The sequence below is a fragment of the Nothoprocta perdicaria genome, unplaced genomic scaffold (assembly GCF_003342845.1).
Source record: "Nothoprocta perdicaria isolate Ctin4 unplaced genomic scaffold, notPer1 scaffold_216, whole genome shotgun sequence".
Classification (NCBI taxonomy): Eukaryota; Metazoa; Chordata; class Aves; order Tinamiformes; family Tinamidae; genus Nothoprocta; species Nothoprocta perdicaria.
This window is the reverse complement of record NW_020455381.1, coordinates 996913-1017289: the sequence shown is the minus strand read 5'-3', so window position 1 is coordinate 1017289 and position 20377 is coordinate 996913. Positions and strand designations below refer to the sequence as shown.

At 32.9% G+C, this 20377-nt stretch overlaps 1 protein-coding gene across 6 annotated transcripts in view; it reads right to left on the bottom strand.

Annotated features, from left to right (window-relative positions):
- CDH19 (cadherin 19) overlaps window positions 1-20377 on the bottom strand; it is a 105741-nt gene that overhangs the window by 26078 nt on the left and 59286 nt on the right. For 4 of the 6 annotated variants that reach the window (XM_026038693.1, XM_026038694.1, XM_026038698.1 and 1 more), the window contains 3 exons: window positions 12860-12995; window positions 10643-10869; window positions 6630-6924 (listed from right to left, as the gene is read on the bottom strand). In XM_026038693.1, coding sequence (XP_025894478.1) covers window positions 6630-6924; window positions 10643-10840 — 493 coding nt within the window. In that variant the 5' untranslated portion in view covers window positions 10841-10869; window positions 12860-12995. The remainder of the gene's footprint in view (window positions 1-6629; window positions 6925-10642; window positions 10870-12859; window positions 12996-20377) is intronic. The other 2 variants (XM_026038697.1, XM_026038696.1) reach the window with 1 other exon arrangement.

Genomic DNA, 20377 nt, shown 5'->3' with positions numbered 1-20377 from the left:
AATAGCACTTCTCCTGAGGAGGGGCAGGAACCCAAACTATTTTTTAAAACTTTCTGGCATGTGTTCACCTAGTTGCACCTGAATACCGATATAACTGTATAACTAAGCTGAAAGAGAAAAGAAGACATAATGGGGTGAAAGACATTTGGCAAGAAACACCTTTTCTGCAGCAAGTTTATGCTTGTCCCTGGTAAAGGAAATGTATTCATTTCTGATCTTTCTAATAGTTCAATAGTTTTATTTGCTAATAGATCTCATTGTTGATTTCATTAAAAGGTGGCTTTCTAGTGCAAAGTAGGCTGAACGTGGTGAACAAAATTATTTTCAGAAGTATTATTTTCTTTCCATTTGATCTTAGTCTACATTTTTCCTAGTCAGTTTAGTCTACAGAACCCAAATGATTACATTATGTGTGCTACCTTCCTTCAGAATAAAGATTTTTCATTGCTACTAAGTGTAAGAGTGCAACAACATTCAAAAATGCCTATGATACCAATTTTTTCATTACACATGTTATACACGGACCTACAGCCACAGCCATGCATGCCTATGCCAGAAATTTGATATGTTATTTTATATGTGCATATGTGTGTTTGTGTGTGTGTGTGTGTGTGTGTGTATGTGTATGGATGGATGGATGAATGTTGGTATCACTCCCTATTGTTTTAGACAGACTAATGAGGGAATATATATTCTTCATAAGCAACAGTATATCCTTAATAATATGGAAGAATAAAGAAAATAGAAACACTTGGCTACTCAACTGTTGACTGTACCAGATGTGATCAGTGGAAACTGTTTTATTTTCATCCTCTAAAATAATTCAGCATGAGGAGGACACAGTTGTTTTAGGGAAGAAAAAAAATTATACCTATATCTATATGTATATATCTATATCAAAATATAGATATGTATTTATAAATATAGATATATATTGCTAGTTAGGAAGGAATCTTACACTGTGGATAATATAAGGTACAGTCTGTTGTAGATGCAATTTTTTAGATGAAGAAACCCAAATACACACAAATGAAGCTCAGAAATGGACTGTTTATAACATCATATTTAACAAATAAGAAATAAGTTAGAATAAAATGATATTTGTTACTCATCAAAGCTCCATTCTATTTTTCTTCCTTTTTTCATTTTTTGTATGGCGGAGTGGGAGTGTCATGTTTGTATGAGTGGGCTTAGTGAAATGTAGCAGGAAAATGGAAAGAGAAGCAAATAAGGGGTATCTGACAAGGAAAGAACAGATCTGGAGGATAGAAAGAATGTTGGTTGCCAGCATTCACAATAGAAATATTTTGAAATCGTGGTGACAGGAGACCACATAAAAGCAGGACTGTGCTTTCACAAATTTCTTGAGAGCAGATTTTATGATCTTGATAAAAATCTCTAAATTAAATAGGAAAAAAGTGTTTAAAACATTTTTGACATTAAATGAGAAAAAAAGTTATCTCAACATTCAATTTTTTCCCCTCTTTTTTTTTTTAATTTTGAATTGCCATGAAATCAACTTTTCTATATGTTTAATCCACACTGAACAAAAAACAAAAAAAACATCTCCTGAATGGAACCATGCTTACTTAGATATTTTTCTGAATGATAAAGATTGCATGTTATTATGTTCTCAAAAACTCTCAAAACATGCTAAGACATTTTTGTCACTCCATGTTTGGGATGAAAATATTTGAATAAATTCATAAAAATATATTTTAGAACAATCAATCAGTACATTTTTAAAATAAGAGCCTCCTGACATTCTAGACACAAAATGTCATAACTGGCAACCTAATTATGGTAGCATTTTGCCACATTTAATAAAAATGGATAAGTTACCAAGAGGGAAAAACATTGAATATGCCTGTGGACTTTAGTATATCTATATTAGAATAAGGTAGTCTGTGTGACATTGATACGAAGTTTATTCCTAAGTACATGTCTACAGTTCACAGAAATGTCTTAAGCTAGATAGTAAACACATTTATACTTATTTACTTTCTATTACCATCTATTTGAAACAAACTACTTTTTGCTGATTGCTGTATGAGATTTTTCTTTGTATTACTAGCGCTTTGGTTTTACTCTTGAGCAAAACATAACAGTGCAATTTATATCTTGCAGCCCATTAGGTAAACTATAGGGCACTCATGTAGGATACAGTTATTCATTTTTCTAACTAGAACTTGTAATCTCTAAAAAGACTAAGTACTGATATATTATTGCATCTGACTCTTAACCATTCCGTCAGAAATACTACATTTATGCAAGTTTAACAGTTATATGGGAGGCACTTAATGTAAAATCATACCAAATGCCTGAGGGAAAACCAGTCTTGTACTCCTGGGAGAGTCCATTTGCTGATACACTTTTCATTTACTGTGACACTCAAATATAAAATCCTAGTAAAATTTAATACTGGAGATAAAAGCGAGTCTAGAAAGAACTAAAACGCATTCTAATTTGTTGTCACATTGGTATATATTATATTGATGTTTATACCTAACTTCAGGCATTTTTTTTTTTCCTAGGGTGAAGTTAGCCAGGTTCTCTAAGGCGAGTAATACATTCTTAAATGTGAATTAACCTCTCCTCGATTTCTTCATTCAGGCATAATGAGTGAACTGTTTTCCAAGTGTGGACCATGATTATTGAGCGTATTCTCTCTAAGAGAAGTGCCAGGAGATCCCAGGTCCAGAATCACTGAGCAGAACTTTGCTAGAGAGCTTGGAAATGGAGCAAAGGACAAAAACAAGCCTTTCATGTTGGACAACATGCTAATAACTCTAGCCTAACTAAGCCAAAGGAAATTCTAATTTATGAGACAAAATCACTGAGAAGCACCAATATAATTACAGAATCACAACATGGTTGAGGTTGGAAGGGACTTCTAGAGATCATTTAGTCCAGACCTCCTGCTTCAGCAGGGACACCTAGAGCATGTGGCACAGGGACACATGCAGGTGGATTTGAAGATCCCCAGAGAAGAAGAGTCCACAACCTCTCTGGGCAGCCTCTTCCAGGGCTCCATCACCCTCACAGGAAAGAAGCTCTTCTTCATATGCAGATGAAATTTCCTGTGTTTCAATTTGTACCTGTTACTGATTGTCCTACTGAATACCGAACCATTGAAATATTGATACTGCAAATTTTGATTGGTTACTGTTTCATCTGTTTTCATATGTTGGTAAGTTAGAAATCTCATTCTAAGGATTAATCCTTTAGGATGTGTATTGAAAAAAAACCTCTTCAGAGGGTACAGTCCCTACACTTCAAGAGTCAGGGTAAATTAAAACAGAAAGAACCTCATGGTCTAGCTTGAGTACAAGATAACTTCACATTATCTTATAGTTTAGGCACATCCAATGCTGTTTTGTGTCTTAAGAAAGCAAAGCATGTTCCACCACAATGACCAGTTAAAGGGAACTATATAAGTCTCCTCCATATTCTATGTATCATACATGGACACATAGTATCATACATACACATATTAGTATATATGCGTGCATATGGGAGTATATACTGATGTAATTAATGCTAAAGAGGTCAAATATAGAAATAATATAGAAAATAGTTCAAGAGATATAAGAATCTAGTTGACCTTGATTCTTACTGATTCACTGATTATCCTTTTCCAGATAATGACAAACCCATGAGCTTACTATTTCAAGCAGTCTGTTTCTGGGAAGACGCATGTAGGGAGATAGTTTTATCTTTCACTAATCTTGAAAAACTGAAAGAAGTGCTGCTTCTATTTTATTATAATTATTATTATTATTACTATTACTATTATTTTTTTTTTCTGGAGTCTATTTTATTATCATATAGGAATAACACAAAATCTTTTAAAGTTTAGTTGATTTTATGCAAAGTTACACAATATTTTCAGAATATAAATATATAATAGATGGCTGACAAGATTGGATAAAGGCTGCTGAATCTTCCATTTTGAGCTTGCCAGTTTATAGCCAGCATAAGTCAGTCCAGATTGAAGCCTCTGATCTGACAACTGTTAATAGCTTCAGGTGAGAAACAGAGGTATGTGGAAAAAGATTATTACTGCTTCTTTTGGCCATAAGTATCACTCTTGCTTCATCCAAGCAACTTCATCAGAGAAGACAAGCTCTGTTCTTTTTTGTTTGCTTTTTGGTGTGTGTGTATGTATGTTTTGGTTTGCTTTGAGATGCAATCATCCACTCTTATATAAGACAAAAGCTCTTTGGGAAGCTAAGGTAGGAAGGACAGTAGGAAGGATTTCAGAAATTAATCATTCATATAGTTCTCAGAACAGTTACAGATTTGAGTGAATATAAATAAAGACAGATGGAATTACAAGCTATCTTAAAATCATTTTTAAGAGAGAGTCTCATAAAAACACTATCAGAAAAAGAAAAAAGAAAAAAGAAAAAAGAAAAAAGAAAAAAGAAAAAAGAAAAAAGAAAAAAGAAAAAAGAAAAAAGAAAAAAGAAAAAGGAAAAAGGAAAAAGGAAAAGGAAAAAAGAAAGAAAAAAGAAAAGTATTGTCAAAATTTTAAATCTGTTTAACCCTAGATAAAATTCCCCAGATGATTCTATACAGCAAAGCAGCTTTTTTTTGTTACAATGATCTCTTCAGAAAAGCACAAAGGTACTAAAAGTGCAAAGGTATTTGGTAGGAGTACTGTCTTCTCATCTTCTAACTTGGGTGGATAGTCTAGTTACCTGACACAGAAGTACCATCTTAATCTGTCCATAAATTGTGTTAAAAATTAGGTGACCAAAAGTAAGGTTAATAAAAATTTGTTTTCTTTCTTATAAGTTCAAAGTCCTGAGACAAATAAGTCTATGTGTATGAAAATAGCAGTGAATGAACAACAGGCCTCCAAAGTGATTTCCCTAATAGAAGCTGGGTGACTATGTGGTAAGTTGATTTAACGGATGTTTTCTGTGGCTATTGCTGGTATGATGGTGAGCTACTGCAGGAATTGAGTTACTACTCAATTCCCTGTAGGAACTGAGATATTAATGTTCCTTCTGATTAAACACACGGAATGAACATACTTATCTTGTAACTGGTATCTAGGCTGTCAGAGGATGATATAATTCACAGGTCCCTAGGAAAGATTCAGTGTATCTGTCCTAAAAGTTTAGCAGGTAATGCTGAATGATTCATAATTTTTATTACCTTTTATGATCACTGATACTATTGCACTAATGAACTCATTAATTCACATAGTTTTAAGTAGCACAATATTTGAAATTCTTTTCAATATTATTTTCAAAAGAAATAACCAAAAGATAAAAAAAAAAAAAAGGCAGGAATAAATGAAAAAAATTACTAAAAAGAAAGATTACTGGGATTCTTTCAGTAAGTGTTAAAAAATTAATTTTCTTTTTTTGAGTTGTTTTTGAATTGAATTATTTGAATTCAATGAACAATTAATTACTTTGAGATGACAGAAGCTGTAATGTGCTCATTTATGCTAACTGCTCTTGCACATTTTTTTTGAGATTTGTGTGTATGTGTGTGTATGCATACCTTTTTGCCAACATTATTTTTGTTTCATATTTATTGTATGAATTTTCCAGATACATGGCAGATTTAAACCCATATCTCTTTGCAGAGTTATGGAGTAGTAAGAATACATATTAAGTTGTTACTCTTGCCAAGAAAATTTTAGTTTCTGTACTTGGGAAAGCTGAAGACATTCCTTCACTGTGCACCTTCTGGCCCAAACAAAGAGAAGATGATTGATGGTGCAAGAGGTCTGGAAGTCTACGTAAGTATGCATTGCCCATGATATGAAGATGTCCATTACATTAATCCCACAACATCTTCATGCCTTTCTTGTTCTGAATCTCTTGCATAGAAGAAGGAAACTGTTTTCATTCTTGGGGCATGAGCAAATGAGTTCCTGTGACGTGAATGTGATTCTTTTCCAGTTACAGTACAATATGATTCATACTACACAGGGAATAATAAAGACTTATTGTTTAATTATTAAGCAGTCAGATTATACTAAAGGAGGGTCTTGAGTACTTTCTAGTTCAACTGAACTTACATGTACTTAAAAGAACTAACCATGGTTAGAGGTTTAAGTACATGCTGCTTTTAAGTTTAAGTACATGCTGCTTTTCTTTCATATGAGTAGACGCCTGAAGATCTGACAAGTGTAAGAAAAATCATACAACGGACAATTTTGTAGAGTTTAAGCTGGTGTCCTTATTCAAAAATGAAATCTATAAGCATGAAATCTCCTTTGCACTGTCAACAGGCTACACTATTTTTTCCATCTTGAAATATAATGCCATGCTTTTTCAAGCATGTATGAATTTCAAGGCTGCATTACTGACAGGAAAGAAAATTCTCCCTAGTCAATGCATGAAAGCAATCATGAAACTAGACCAAGATTCTGCAAAAGGATTTTGATACATGTAGCTACCTAAATATTTAAAGGCAAGTGTGTTATATCCCAGTGCTCATATACTTCAGTTTAAGCAGATGTCTGCAAATTTCCAAGCTTGTAAAGTACTCTGAATTCCATGTGACTGAAAGGTAGTCTATAAAATATACTATTAAGATTTTGTATGAACATAGCTATCCAGAAAAAAAGCAGGAAATAGAGTTCGGTTCATAACACTTCATACCTTCAGGGGACATCTCTGGAATGGTAGCCACATATGGTCCATCCAAGAACTGTGGTTCATGATCATTGATATCTCGAACTTTGATGATAAATTCTGAATCAGGTTCAACAGGAAGGTGAGTGTTTCTGTTAATTACTTGTGCTCGCAGAGTGTAGAAGGATTTCTTTTCTCTATCCAGTTTCTGTATCACATAAATTTTACCATTGTATTCATCAATGATGAAAATGCTTCCAGCTCCTTCCCCAGTCAAAATATATTGTAGGCTGCCATCCTGTTTGTCTAAATCAGATTTCAGCTGTACAAAACAGAAACAAGCAAACACACAAAAACAAGAACAATAAATACAACAACAACATTTAGGCAGGATAAAATTTTGAAATATTTATTTTAGTATTTGTTTGTTTTCATTCTGTGATAAAGAAGTCTCTCAAAATCTTGGAAACTTATGTTTGAAAGCATCTATTGTCACATTTCTGACCAGATGTGGCACAGTATTAATTTACTGATATAACTAACTTATCAATAACCTATTAAAAAAGGGCTACTTCAGCCACTTTGGAGTCAAAAAAAACAAATATAAGTACATGTTTATCTTATTGCTATGTCATCTCCAAAAGATTTCCACTGAAAACAATATTCTTTTTTCTACTCAGTAGTACTAGGTGTAAATATGAAAGTAGTGTTCCATTTATGCTGAAATATTAAAGAGATATAAAACCACTTTGCAGTAGAAGTCTCTATTATTTATTCTGAAATAAATTGATAGATATTTTCCATTTCCTTCCAGAATGAACTTCATCCACTGTAGTCTTTCCAAGATGAGTTTTACCATCATATTCTTCTGATGAATCTTAGCCCTGGAGAATATTGCAGTCCGGCTGCATTGGTCCATGACATCAAAATTGATTTGTTAGTGTTAACACAGAATTTTTTTATAGTAAAAACTGAAATTCTTAACATGCCAAACATGCATTATTGAGTTTTGTGGGAACAACAATTCCCAGGATATTATTAATTCTCTATTTTCCTCTTTACTTCTTTTGGATATAGAGCCAAAAATGTTACTACACAAAATGTCTAATTATTGAAAAATTCACTATAATAGATACCGGTTTCTCTTACTAAGCAGAATGTTTAAAATGCAAATGACATTTCTTTCTGTTGCCTTCACTCTTTTGCTTTGTTCTTACTAGTTCTCTAAGTTGAATGAGTCAGACTAAATTAGTCAGACTTAAGATCTAGAAGTTCTTGGCCATTATGGTAACTTTTCATCAGTCAATATACTATTTCTAATATGGTTCTCGTTTTCTGGTAGTCATACAGGTGAATAAGAGAGTGTAATTTTGGGAAACATAAATCATCACAGAAATATTGCTTGTTATAGAGTAGCCCTAACTAAAATATGCTTTATATTCAAGAAGAATCTCAATGATTAAGTCTAAGTTTGCAAACCAAGAAGAAAGTTATGTGAAATAACTAATTGCTGGAGATTAGAAATAAAACATTCAGCCATCTCATTCCAGAAAAGTAAGTGCATGTGCACTGGCCCTTTTATCAGCCTTTATTTCACAATAATGCCATTTTGCAATAGAGCCATTCACAGCAGAACATTTGTTAAAGACTGCCTGTGCTCCTAGGTGAAGGTCATAAACTTTCAGATGTTATAAATAAAATATTCTTACTACTTACCAGCTCTGTCCCTTTCTGACCCTGCAGGTCAGTCTAAGATGCAAGGCCACAGAGAGGAAAGAAGTAGTTGGAGACTGTGAACAGCACACTTCCATGTTGTATTTACTCTATTTTGGAATAGCCTTTGAAGTTTCAAAAAATCAGTTTAGTTTTTCTTTGCAATAATGACTGTATCTTTTGGAGATTTCCAAAATGCATGGTCATCTATACACCTCAGCTCCATGCTTTATTGAGACTATGGTTAGGACACTGCTCTGAGGAATACAGTTTTGAACTCTTGCTCTACCTGAATCATTTCAGGATTTCCAAGACAAGAGAGAGTTTTCATTTGCTAATGAGGCAGAGAGAAAATTTTCAAGCCCATGGACTTCAGAAAACTTTTAAAATGACCAACTTAAAGTCAAATAATTTCCACCCACGTGACTGCATTTAAAAGTGAGACAGATTCACTCCTCTGTGAGTGATCTGTCCCCACTAATTTTAACACTATCCAAATTTAATACCTGGTTAAAGAGCATTGTGGGGAGTTTTTGAATTATAACTTGGATTTTCTCTTGACATCCACAAGGGCATGAAAGAGATGATCTAGATCTGAATCTTTAATATGTGGTTGAGATATGGAATCAAACAGTGCATCAATCCCTGAAAGCCTGGGTGATTACCTAGGATTGTCTATTTAAATGTAGTCTGTGTGAACCATTTCACTCCTTATTTTTTCTCTGCAAAATATTTTCGTGGCTATGGCCATGTAAAATCTTAACAATTACATTTATATATTTTTATATTCTCTATTTACTTTTTTTATTAAGCTAGGCATATGGAGTAAATGGTCTTCCATTGTAAATGAGACCAAAGAATTAATGTATTTGTTTTATTATGTCTGTCATTACACATTCTTTCATCTTAAACATGGTAATGGAAAAGGATTCATGTCTCTATGTTAAATGAAATTTGACAATTGAACTCTGAATCAGACTGTGAAGAGAAATTGTGATATAGAATACTGACAGTTAATAACAGAGGCAGTTTATCTCCGATTGTTTTTTTTGATGCAGGTTCCTGCAGGGCCTTAATTACTAAAATGCTCTTCACTTGATCATAGACTGTCACAGATTTACTGAAAGTGGAGCCTATTCTAGTCTGTAGACAGCCACAAGTAAATGTGTCTGATTTAAACAGTTATACTGCAATAAACTAACAATAATCCTCCATTGAAATTCCAGGTAGTTTACTTTTGGCAGTGTGAAAAACAGAAAGACAAGATTATGAATATGGTCTAAATCTGTAAGAAAATACTTGACATTTATGAAGTTTCTTTTGAAGGAAAATATGTTTTCCAGCTACAGGAAAAGTGACAATAATAACAAAAAATATATCTACACTTGTTCTTTCAGAAGTGAGACATCATGCTTCCAGAGCAGTTACTTCGAAGAGGCTGTGAAAAAGTAATTAATGAATTTTGAGCAGTTCACCCTTTGGGCCCAATTAAATTTTAGTGCTAGTTAATTAGCAGTTAAACTTATTTCAGTTCATTCATCTAGAAAGTGCCTTAAAGAAAAAAAATTAGATCTCAACCTTACAATTAATTTTAGTCTACAAAATAAATAATAATAATTAATAATAATAATTAATAATAATAAGCAGAGAAGAGAGAAAGAGGAAGATAAAGTCTCATTATGAAAATTATCTTAAAGTGCACTTTTAAAAGAGGGTGAAAAATAATTGCTCGTTGTGCTAAAGCTATGTTAATCTAATGAACCATGCAGATTCCTGTTGCTTCTCAGTGGTAAAAGGATTTAGTATTAATCTGCTTCATTAAAAATTAATGAGGGGTAAATCAGCTGCTACTTAGTGTAATAGAAAATCATGCTAAATACTGTTTGTAAACTACATTGAACTTTATGTGGCAGCTTTGAGGCAGGGCCAAAAATAGCACAAGCAAATTGCCAGTTCTTAATGAATGAGTCCTCAACTTTCACTCAGAAGGTAAAAAGGAAATGTTAAGTTTGATCTCCAGCACTTCGTATGATTTACTGTCAGTATAGGTGTTTGGTGTCTCCTTGATACCAAGTTCAAGCAATGAAGGAAGGCCTTTGACATTGCGGTGGTCTCAAGCCCATTGAGATCTCTCATTCTCAATCAGGTTACAGGAAAGGGCAAATGTGCTAGATGATTTCAGTTGTGTGTTCCCCACCCGGCCCTGAAAACTCCTCCTCCAAATTATCTTGATGCTTCTCTATTACTGAAGATGCTTCATCTTCCAAAGAAATGCAGTACACCACATTCAATGAAACCTTGTGTCTCCTTGCACCATGTCATCATACCTGTCCAACATACAATGGCATCTTAGTAATCTGCTCCTCAGTTACAAAAAGTGGCTCCCATATCCAGCCACGTTTCACTCTTCGAAATGCTGTGAAGGACTGATCTGCACTTTTAATACTTTTCCTCTGCATTCCTGGAGTGCAAAGCCAAAGCTGAGCCAGTATCAACACAAGAGATGGCAATGTGTAATAATTCATGATGATATCTCCTTTCAATCAATTTTCATCTGTAGAAGAGGAGAAATAAATATAAACATCTTTAACAAAGCACTGCTTCTGTCCTCACTGCTTTAAGTATTGATTCTATGCTAATCTAAGGATTAATTTGCAAGGTTAAAAGCTTTCACTCCTAAAAAGAAAAACCTGGAACAAAATCAGTGTCTGATTAATATAGGGATTCTTTTAGAGACTCAGCAGTATGAAAGTCAAGTGTTCAACTTTCTTTTATGAATATCCTGCATAGGGACTTTCTATGCAAAAAGAGGAAATCCATCGTTCAATTAATTCATCTTCCAAATTAAGCTGGGTAATTGTATTGTGAAGCCTAGCAATAAATTGATTGGAATAATTGTATGTTTCTGCTTAGACAGGGCTCATTTTGAGCTGCAGTCACAAAACTGCCTGCAGGGTGAACAACTAGCCTTAGTGGCCCTACTGACTGACAGCTGAAACAGAGGAGTACAGATTTTTTTTTTTTTTTAATCTCTTCTTTCCCTACATTCTAACTCATCAAATATGAGTTATTTGATGAGTTCTAACTCATCAAATGCCTGTAAAAATGCTAGGAGCTAGTGTGCCATGAAGAAGCAGCAAAAGTGTGCACATCTCTCCTTTCTGGTCAACAGGAATTAAGTGCTAAATCCTACTCTACAGGTTGTRACATTCTTATCTTTAACTAAACAAAAGGTAAACATATACTGGCAGCTCTAGAGTCCAGTAGCCTGCTTAAGCAGCACAAAGTATTCTTTCAGAAAAACAAAACTTTTCATAGACTATATGCTAATGGTGTCCAGTGATTTTTGGCAAACTACCAGAACTCCCATTTTAAATAAGGTACAGTGGTTTGTTGAACATGACCATGTTCTATTGGGATGAAACAGAGAATTCTGAATTTTGGTACTACATGCATTCTCTTTTTAAAATATTAATTGAAGAATAACATTTCCAACGCAAGAGCAGAGTATGATTATTAATTTGTTCCATACTAAACACTTTGTCCCACAGATTTGAAAAAAAATAAAATGACTGTACTTATTTTAGGCATGAAAAATTCATGAGCCTTTTTACTTGTCAAGGATGAAAGGTGAATTAATGTAACTTTTAAGATCATGATTGAAATACTAATGCTATAAAACGTATCTTTCCTTACATAAAGAGAAACAACATATTTGCATGAAATGATGATATGTAACATAGACATTTATTTCTTTCCTTTCATAAAATATGCATTATTTTAGACAATATTCTATTAAAAACTGCGTGTAAATATTTGCTGAGAAATATAAAAAGGGATCTGTTAGTAAGGCATAAAGAACTGTAGGTCTTAGGCTACTGATTCCAATTTTTTAGATATTCTATCTTTCAGCTTTACAACCCTAACAACCTAAGTGAAGATTTGAATGGAGGAAAGGGAGTTAGGTATCTTCCTGCTTCATTGTTATGTGGAAGATTGTTTATTTTCCTAAAACTACAATAATATTTGTGACATGTAAGATGAGACCCATAAAAACTCAGCCTCGGTCTAAAATAAAACCTAAGGGAGACTTAAAAGGCCTCAAGGTTTTGAACTGTCTCTTTCTACAAAGAGTGCATTTCACTGTAAACACTAATTTGCACAGAATCTACTCTTGAAAATAAGTTTTCCTTTAAATGTCGTATATAGCAAAAGGCAGACAACTAAACAAAAGTAGCAGTTCAATAGTCAAAGGGAACTTTCAGAAGAATTATAAAGAAAATTATTTCAATCACTATTTAAATGAGTAGACAGGTGTTCAGTTTGGGCTATGGCAACTGCTGAAGGCTACCCATTATCTTGTTTTTCAAGCATTTGTTTTGATACTGCCCACCTAGTTCAACAAAGTATTGTTGTAGGCTAATATTTCATGCAGTCTGGATTCCAAAGAGAAAGTCATTAGCAAACTCATCTGACAGACTTTGTGTGCATACACATCAACTTAAGGGTATAGAATATGACTTCATCAGTCAGCTATTGCCTACCTTTTACCAATGCACTCAGCAGTTAGCCATCGATGATGGACAGTTTAAAAAATATAATTAACTTTTAGTCCATTTTGGTATCCTCTCTTCTTAAATTGTGTTAATAAACTAAGATGTATTTATTCAGGTATCATATCTGTAATATAAGAGAAAAGAACAAGCATTTTCAGATTTAATGAAGTCATATCATTATTTCTATGAGATTTGCTTTTTTTAAAAAAAACTTTTTCTTTTACTTTAAAATATTTAAAGCAAATCATTATGAAAAACATAAAGACATATTAAGGAATTAACAACTTATGCCTTTTTTTTTCTCTTCACTGCTGTATCAGACATACTTAATTTACTTTTAATTTCAAGAAATTTCAAAGTATATTTCCTTCCAACATCTTCCTGCCTACTTGTCATTAAAAATCTGCCTCCAACTTCTGGTGAGCAGACATTGTCATTCTCTATAGACCCAATTGTTTGCTTGTGAAACAATCACCTTTTTACTATTCTCTGTACTCTAATTTACTCTCAGAAGTAAAATCCAGAAATTAATATCTCATTCGCCGCTCAATTTCTTGTCTTTCTTAAAAAAAAAGAAAAGGTGTTACCTGCTTAAAAAAAAAAGAGGGGAGGGGGAATAATTAAGATGATTCTATGCTGAAAGCACTGACTAGTGTTGTCTCATTACTCTGTTCAGCTCTTCTGTCTTTCCTTATCCATCAGTTGTCTCTTATTTCATACTTAATTTCTAAGCTCTTTGTAACTGAAATGACCTTGTAATTTGTGTTATAATTATGATATGGAACAGAAGGAAGGCTTAGTAAAAGCACAAAGCTTTTAGGTGAAATAGTAATGTGAACAAATAGATAAATCCTTAATAGAATAATCTCTCATTAAAAAAGACAAATGTATTTTCAGAGATGAGCAAGTGAGCTAGCACTAATAATTTCCCAAGGGAAAGAGAGAAATGGAGACCATTGTTCTGCTCCTGTCCTACTCTTCAGGAAATACATATAAGGTTTTCTGTCACTTGCATTGGAAAGTATTAGTTTAATAAAGACTAATAATACACAGAAAAGAGTAATTACAATGTCAATTTTATTTGCAAAATTTAGCCTAAATCTTTTAAAGCGATATCTTCCCTTTGCACTCAAAGAAAATCAGAAATTTCCTGTAGGCTAGGAATAAATTTATCTTCTTGTCATAAAGTTGCAGTGTACATTGTTAAGCGTGTTCCAGAACTGCCTCCAAATCAAATACTGTTACTATTTGAAACAGGATATTTGTTTGCAGTGCCTTCTAGTTTGGCATAACTTTGAATTCCATTTCTCATAATAGTAGCTAACTACAAATTATGGCAATGTTATTATCTTATAAAATAATACCTATTACTGTCTAGTATTGCAATAACAACATGAAAAGAATAAATTAAAGTAAATTTCAACTCTCTGGAAAGTGTTGAAGTGATATGTATGTTGGGGAGGAGTGTGATTAAGGATGGACAAGACAGCAATCTTCTAGAATATTACATATATATAAATATAAATATATATATATATATATAAAAGAAGGGGATAAATTATGTTCCAGTCCTTTTGTGTGAAGGATAGAACAAAGTAGCTTTGTTCTGTAATAAAGAAAATTAATTTGGTTATAAGGTATGCTAATCAGAGGGATAGTGGAATATGGTACGGGGAAAGTCATAGATACTTCACTAGAGAGAATATTCTGTAAATATGTATTTCATCCTGTTTGACTGCTCAATTTTGCAAAAAGATACTTCTGAGAAAAATAGTGCACTCTGAAAATGCAAAACAGAACTAAAAATGCTAGACTGAAATGCATTTCTTTAGTGAAATTTGGTGTTTTCTTTGCATATTTCAATAATATCAAGGAAACAGTAACACAACAAAAGTAGAATAATTCATGTAAGCCAACCAAATACACTAAAGCCAGTTTTCGAAGTATATTTCTTATCTGATGTATAAACATAACATAATATTATTATTCTAATTTGTATGTGTGGATCTTGGTGCAATTGTAATGAAATTTATCTCCCTTGTATATTATTATCTTTAACTATTTTTAAGTGTAAAGAGGAAAGAATATTTCCAACAACACCTACAGAATAAATTATTCAAATATAGATCAACTGATCTAATTAATTATTGTTTTCTCAACACTGAATAATAAACTTTTTTTTAAAAAAAAATAAATGTTTTTTTTCAATCTATATGGATCAATGCCAAAATCTTCTTGTGTGTGTGAAGTAGTGGACCTCTAATGAAGTACTTCTAATGACGAACTGAATTTCAGAGAAGACAAGTAAACAATAATTTTTATAGGCTTGGTGTGTTAGAAATCATTACCATTTTCATTGTATTATAGGTTTGTAGTCAGTGCAAAGTTAAATCCTATGTAAGTCTTGCATTTTTCATGAACCTCAAAAAACTATTAAGAATCAGGAGAAAAAGCCATACTACTTCCTAAAAAATAAATTTCTTAGTCCAATTCTGTTGGATTCTTCTTCTGGCTCCAGTAACAACTATGATTGCAAACTGAACAGAAAAAGATCGATGCTGTTACAGAATCTTTATCTGAAAAGGTAAAAAAACAATACTGAGGGGAAAAAATCAAGAATATATCTTGTTTAAAATTCTCTCTTTTTTTTTTTTTTACTAAATTTTACTCTTTGTATGCATCACAGAAATATAATGGGTCTTTTTTTTGGTTACTTTTTTGGTGAATCAGTAGATTTTATAACATCCTTGCTCAGATCTCATTAGCTGTAATGCCCTATACCATCATTCTTTTCTTTGTTATTAATTCAATGTTTAATAAAGTTTTCATTTTAACTATTGTTTGTACAAGGTCTGAATATTTTAATTTAGTCTCTTTTGAGTTTATTGTATTTTGGACAGTCTATTTCTTTTGATAAATTCAGAGTGGTATATCTAACAAGTATGCTGAGTTCAGCTATACTGTGACTGCCAGAGTTATCGTGTAAAGTATAATATCTTCAGTCAGTTAGTTAGAGCAATAGCCTTTCTAAGAATGCTGCATGAATCGCCGATTAAAAACTATTACTTAACCTTGAAAATTGCCTTCTTTAAAGAACAATTTGATGTGACATTGGATCATATCATATTGACTGGTAGTTGCATATTAACAGAGTATGGTTGCATGTGTCTCTATTCATCACCTAGCACTTCACTTATAGGAACAGCAATTACTTAGATGTTATGAATGTGACATAAAGTTCACTTCAGTCTAATTGGTACATTATTTTCTTCATTTTGCAAATATGCTACTGTATGCATAAAGAAGGCCTTCAAACTATTATATAGAACTGTCAGAGTAATCATCTGTCAACTGAGAAAATGGAGAAAAGAGCTTTAGATAAATGATTTATTTGTTGATTAGCGCCTTTAAGTCTGTGAATTTTAATCAGTGTAGAGTTGATTGACTAGAAAGCCTGTCATTCCAATTGTTTGGTAGATAACTTGGTAAACATTACACACAACTTGGTCTTGAATCTTTACCATGTACTGCCAAGTTGTGTTGTGATGTCTAATTTTTAAATGTTATATATGACACTAAAAGAATATACAGCAATTATAGAGAAAAACATGCCATGTGTTTTAAATGAGAAGAAAAGGTTAAAAACTGAAATACGAGATTCCTTCCAGTGACTGGAGAAAACATGTAAAAGCTGATCCTGTTCAACAGACAAGCTAAGGGAGATGGTATAGGGGATGGAGTGACATATTTTATATTTTATATTTTAAAATCCCAGGCCACAATAGATCTTTGTATGTTATCATTTCCTTAGTAGAATTATATTAATCACCAAAAGACATGAATATTGTCAAAATGGAGAAATGCTTGACATGGAGAAATATAGACAGCCCTTTCTGAATTAAAGCTGATAGCTATTGGTGCTCACGTACCTTCTTCTGAGCTTTATCACATTTAACTGGCTGCACTATAACTATTTTGTAATGTCTGTAGGCACATAAGATAGGATGGGCAGTCTCTTGTTCTTCTTAAACCTGCTCTAGCAGAAATTTTAGAACCAAGTGATTGGTTCTAGTAAGTAACCAGCTCTAGTTTCCTGGAGTTTTATATACTAGGGACAAGAATGTGGCGTATGCTCAGTTTTTCTGGGTCTACTTTGGCATCCTAAGATTACTGCTGCCATTTCTGAAACTATTTGGATAAAGATTCTCATAATTTTAGGAATGCAAAAATATAATTTCACTAGCTATTCTCAGTCATATTTTACCGACATCATCTCCAACCACTTCAGGCTTATCCTTGGAGAAGGAGATTCACATATTGTTCAAAAAATTTTGGAGATGATGCTTTTAAAAACAGACGGTCTGGCAGACAGTGCCCTATCTGTCTACAAAATCACTGACGGGGGGAAAGAAAGTGTCAGCTGCACCACTCTCATCAGAATAGAGTTCAACAGGGAAGGATAAGCTTCTGGTAGGTGGAACTCCATAAGACTGCTTTATTTCTCTGTCAGTAACCTTTGAGAATGTTGGTTTACATGTGCACTGTGTGGCGAGAGCTAAAGGGGATCTGATATTACTGTGATCTTTCCATGTGAGTCCTTTTGTTACTATTTTTCAGCTGGAACCAAAAAAGTATTAAAGTTAAATCTGGAACATCAGAAAGCAATAAAGAAAAACTAAGAGATTTTTTGGAGGCTACTGAAATTCCTCAAAGGATCTAGTAGATATCACCAAGAATGTCACACTGAGAAGCTTCAGCAGAGTGTTTGATTATAATTAATCCTTTAGGATTTCTCCCAGGTAGGTGAGGGTACCATAGCTTCTGCACATTTATTAACTGAAGAATTGATGTTATGTGGTTAACTGTTTCATAGACAGAAGACACTGATATCCCTACCTCATTTCCTTGCAAAAGAAAAGCAAACTGGGAAAAAAGGAATGTTAGTTTTGCTTGTCACAATGTCTTATGATGATATCACCAGTACTGCTGATTTGAAACAAGTGGGTTTTAAATAGAAAATTATGCTGGGACCTAACCATGATAATTAGGGAAAGGGAATTTGTATTGAAGATTTTAAGTTTAGATACACCTAAAGTTCCCTTAGATTACATAGTGTGTGGCAACAGATATTAATAACTGGATCAGAAATTAAATATGTTTGACTAAACTCTTCACTGGTGTTTTAAACACTGAAAAATGAATATTGTATTTGCTTTTTTTCCATTTTCTGCCGTACAACTACATCCTACTTTCATCCAGATGTCCCCAAATGAAAGAAAAATTAAAATGCTTACCTGAGAGTTAAACATGATGAAAAATTTTGTTCATTTTGGGTCCTCATTCAATAGTTTCAGCAATTTTATTTAGACTGAGAAATCAATTTTGTAAACAGAGGCTGAGATACTAAGATTCAAGTACGCCAGTAGCTGTGGTTAACTATAATACTTAAAAATAAATTCATTCTTAGTTTTAATTGTAGTTTTCTTTAAGGATTTGTACTTTTTATTTTTCTGATAGTAGTAGTTAGTAGTACCAAAACTTCTGAATAAAAGCATGTCTTTTACACTAATATATTAATATTTTACTGATTAAAAAGACTAACACACATACACAGTATAAACAAAAATGCCTTCTGGCATTTGCTTTTTTTGGCTTTTTTTTTGGGGGGGGGGGTAAAAAAATAGCAAATCCAATTACAAGATGTTTGGTTCACTGGGCAAATCCTACTGGAACATTTTCAGCTCCACAGGATACCACTCAGTACTGTAGAACCACTTGTCAGTGTAACGATGTAAAGGACCACATTCTGTGATTCACACTTGAAACTGTTTGTCAGATGATTTTAAGGAAAGCACTTCATGAAATACTCCAAAATTCTCTTTAGGATTCACTTCCTTTTTTTCTTTCATTCATAATTGCTCCTTGCATACATTAAGACTAATAGCACAATGGGTTCACTTTACGATGTTTTTTAAAGAGATTCTACCTCTCCAAAGATTACACACCCAATCTTAAAGAATAGTTCAGCACTTCAGCATTTCAATTAAGCTGATATTTTTTGCTATATTTTGCTTTATTATTAAATCTATGTTTTTCATTTTAGAGTCAATTCTCAACATATAATGAGGTATTAGCACACCATTAAATAATTTCAGCCAGTAACAAACCTGTCTGAAATTGGATTTAAGCTGTAGGTGATTGTTGTTGAGCAAACTTTCTAGGACAAGTTTATAAAGTAAATATAATGCATAAAAAAATGTTTTCAAATACTTTATGAACAGTTAAATAAACCAAAACTTTATATTAAAAAAATCAGCAAATCTACTTACTGATAAATTGTTATTGTTGGAGTAAACAAAGCACTGAACAATTAGTCTTAACTATATGAAGTGTTTTCATGACAAGGTAGAAAATTTGCTATGTACATAGCAGAGTTTAAAGGTAAAATTTAGATTCATGGATAGACAATGGCTCTTGCATATTTATATAAGAAACAAAAAACTCAGTGTTTAGCACCAGACAGCCCTCCTTTGCTCAGCAGTACAGTGCATGTAAATTGGAAAATTGCTGAAAGAATGCATCATCCCTCAGAAAGTCTGCAAACAACATGAGACAGGAAAAGGAGAATCTGACTACATTTTGGTGGATGAAAAAAAAAAGAAAGAAAAGTATTTATAGTTTTCCAAATACTGATAATTAGAGACTGAAAAAGCCTAGCTATCAAACTTACTAAAAAAAATACTCTTTTTTTTTTCTTATTGTCTTAGTCTAGTTCTCAGACAGTAAATCTTTCATTATCTCCTGCAATGGAGTAATATGAACTTCTCTCCCACATAGCCCCCACTCGTCAGAGGCTTACCTCCATCTTTAGGTCTCCCTCACTTGTTATTTCACTGTTTTTCTCCTCCACCAGGAACATATCTTACCCTTTTTATTCACTCATACTATCAATTATGTTAAAGACTAATATCCTTTTCATAGCAAAGATGTCTCAATGCAGTGTAGTTATTCTTTGTTTTCATTCTACTAGTAGACACATTTTGGGCACAAATAGATAGGGGCACAGTATTATTCAGGCCAGATAAATGGCATTATATGATTAATTTAATTCATCCATGTCAAAGATCTTAAAACTCGATTTCATTCTATTCTGCTTCATTTTTAACCTCTATAAAACAAGATTCTTCTTCTTACTATGCCTAGTCAAAGTCAGATTCTCTCTTCTCATGGTGGCATGGGGAATGTCTTCCTACTTTTTGGCATTCTTCATTTTAAACCTGTTTGTCTAGTTATACTTAATATTAACTATCTATCTGTTCACCTCTTATTTGGGTCCCCACCACTCATCAGTAATAAGATTATTGCAACTTTATTGAATTTTTTTTTTAACTCTCTACCATTTTTGTGTGTCTTTATTCCCTTCTTACTTGTATGAATCTGTCACTTCTCTATTCAGTATTATATCTCAGTCATACCTCTCAACCCTATTGTACAATATAAACGGTT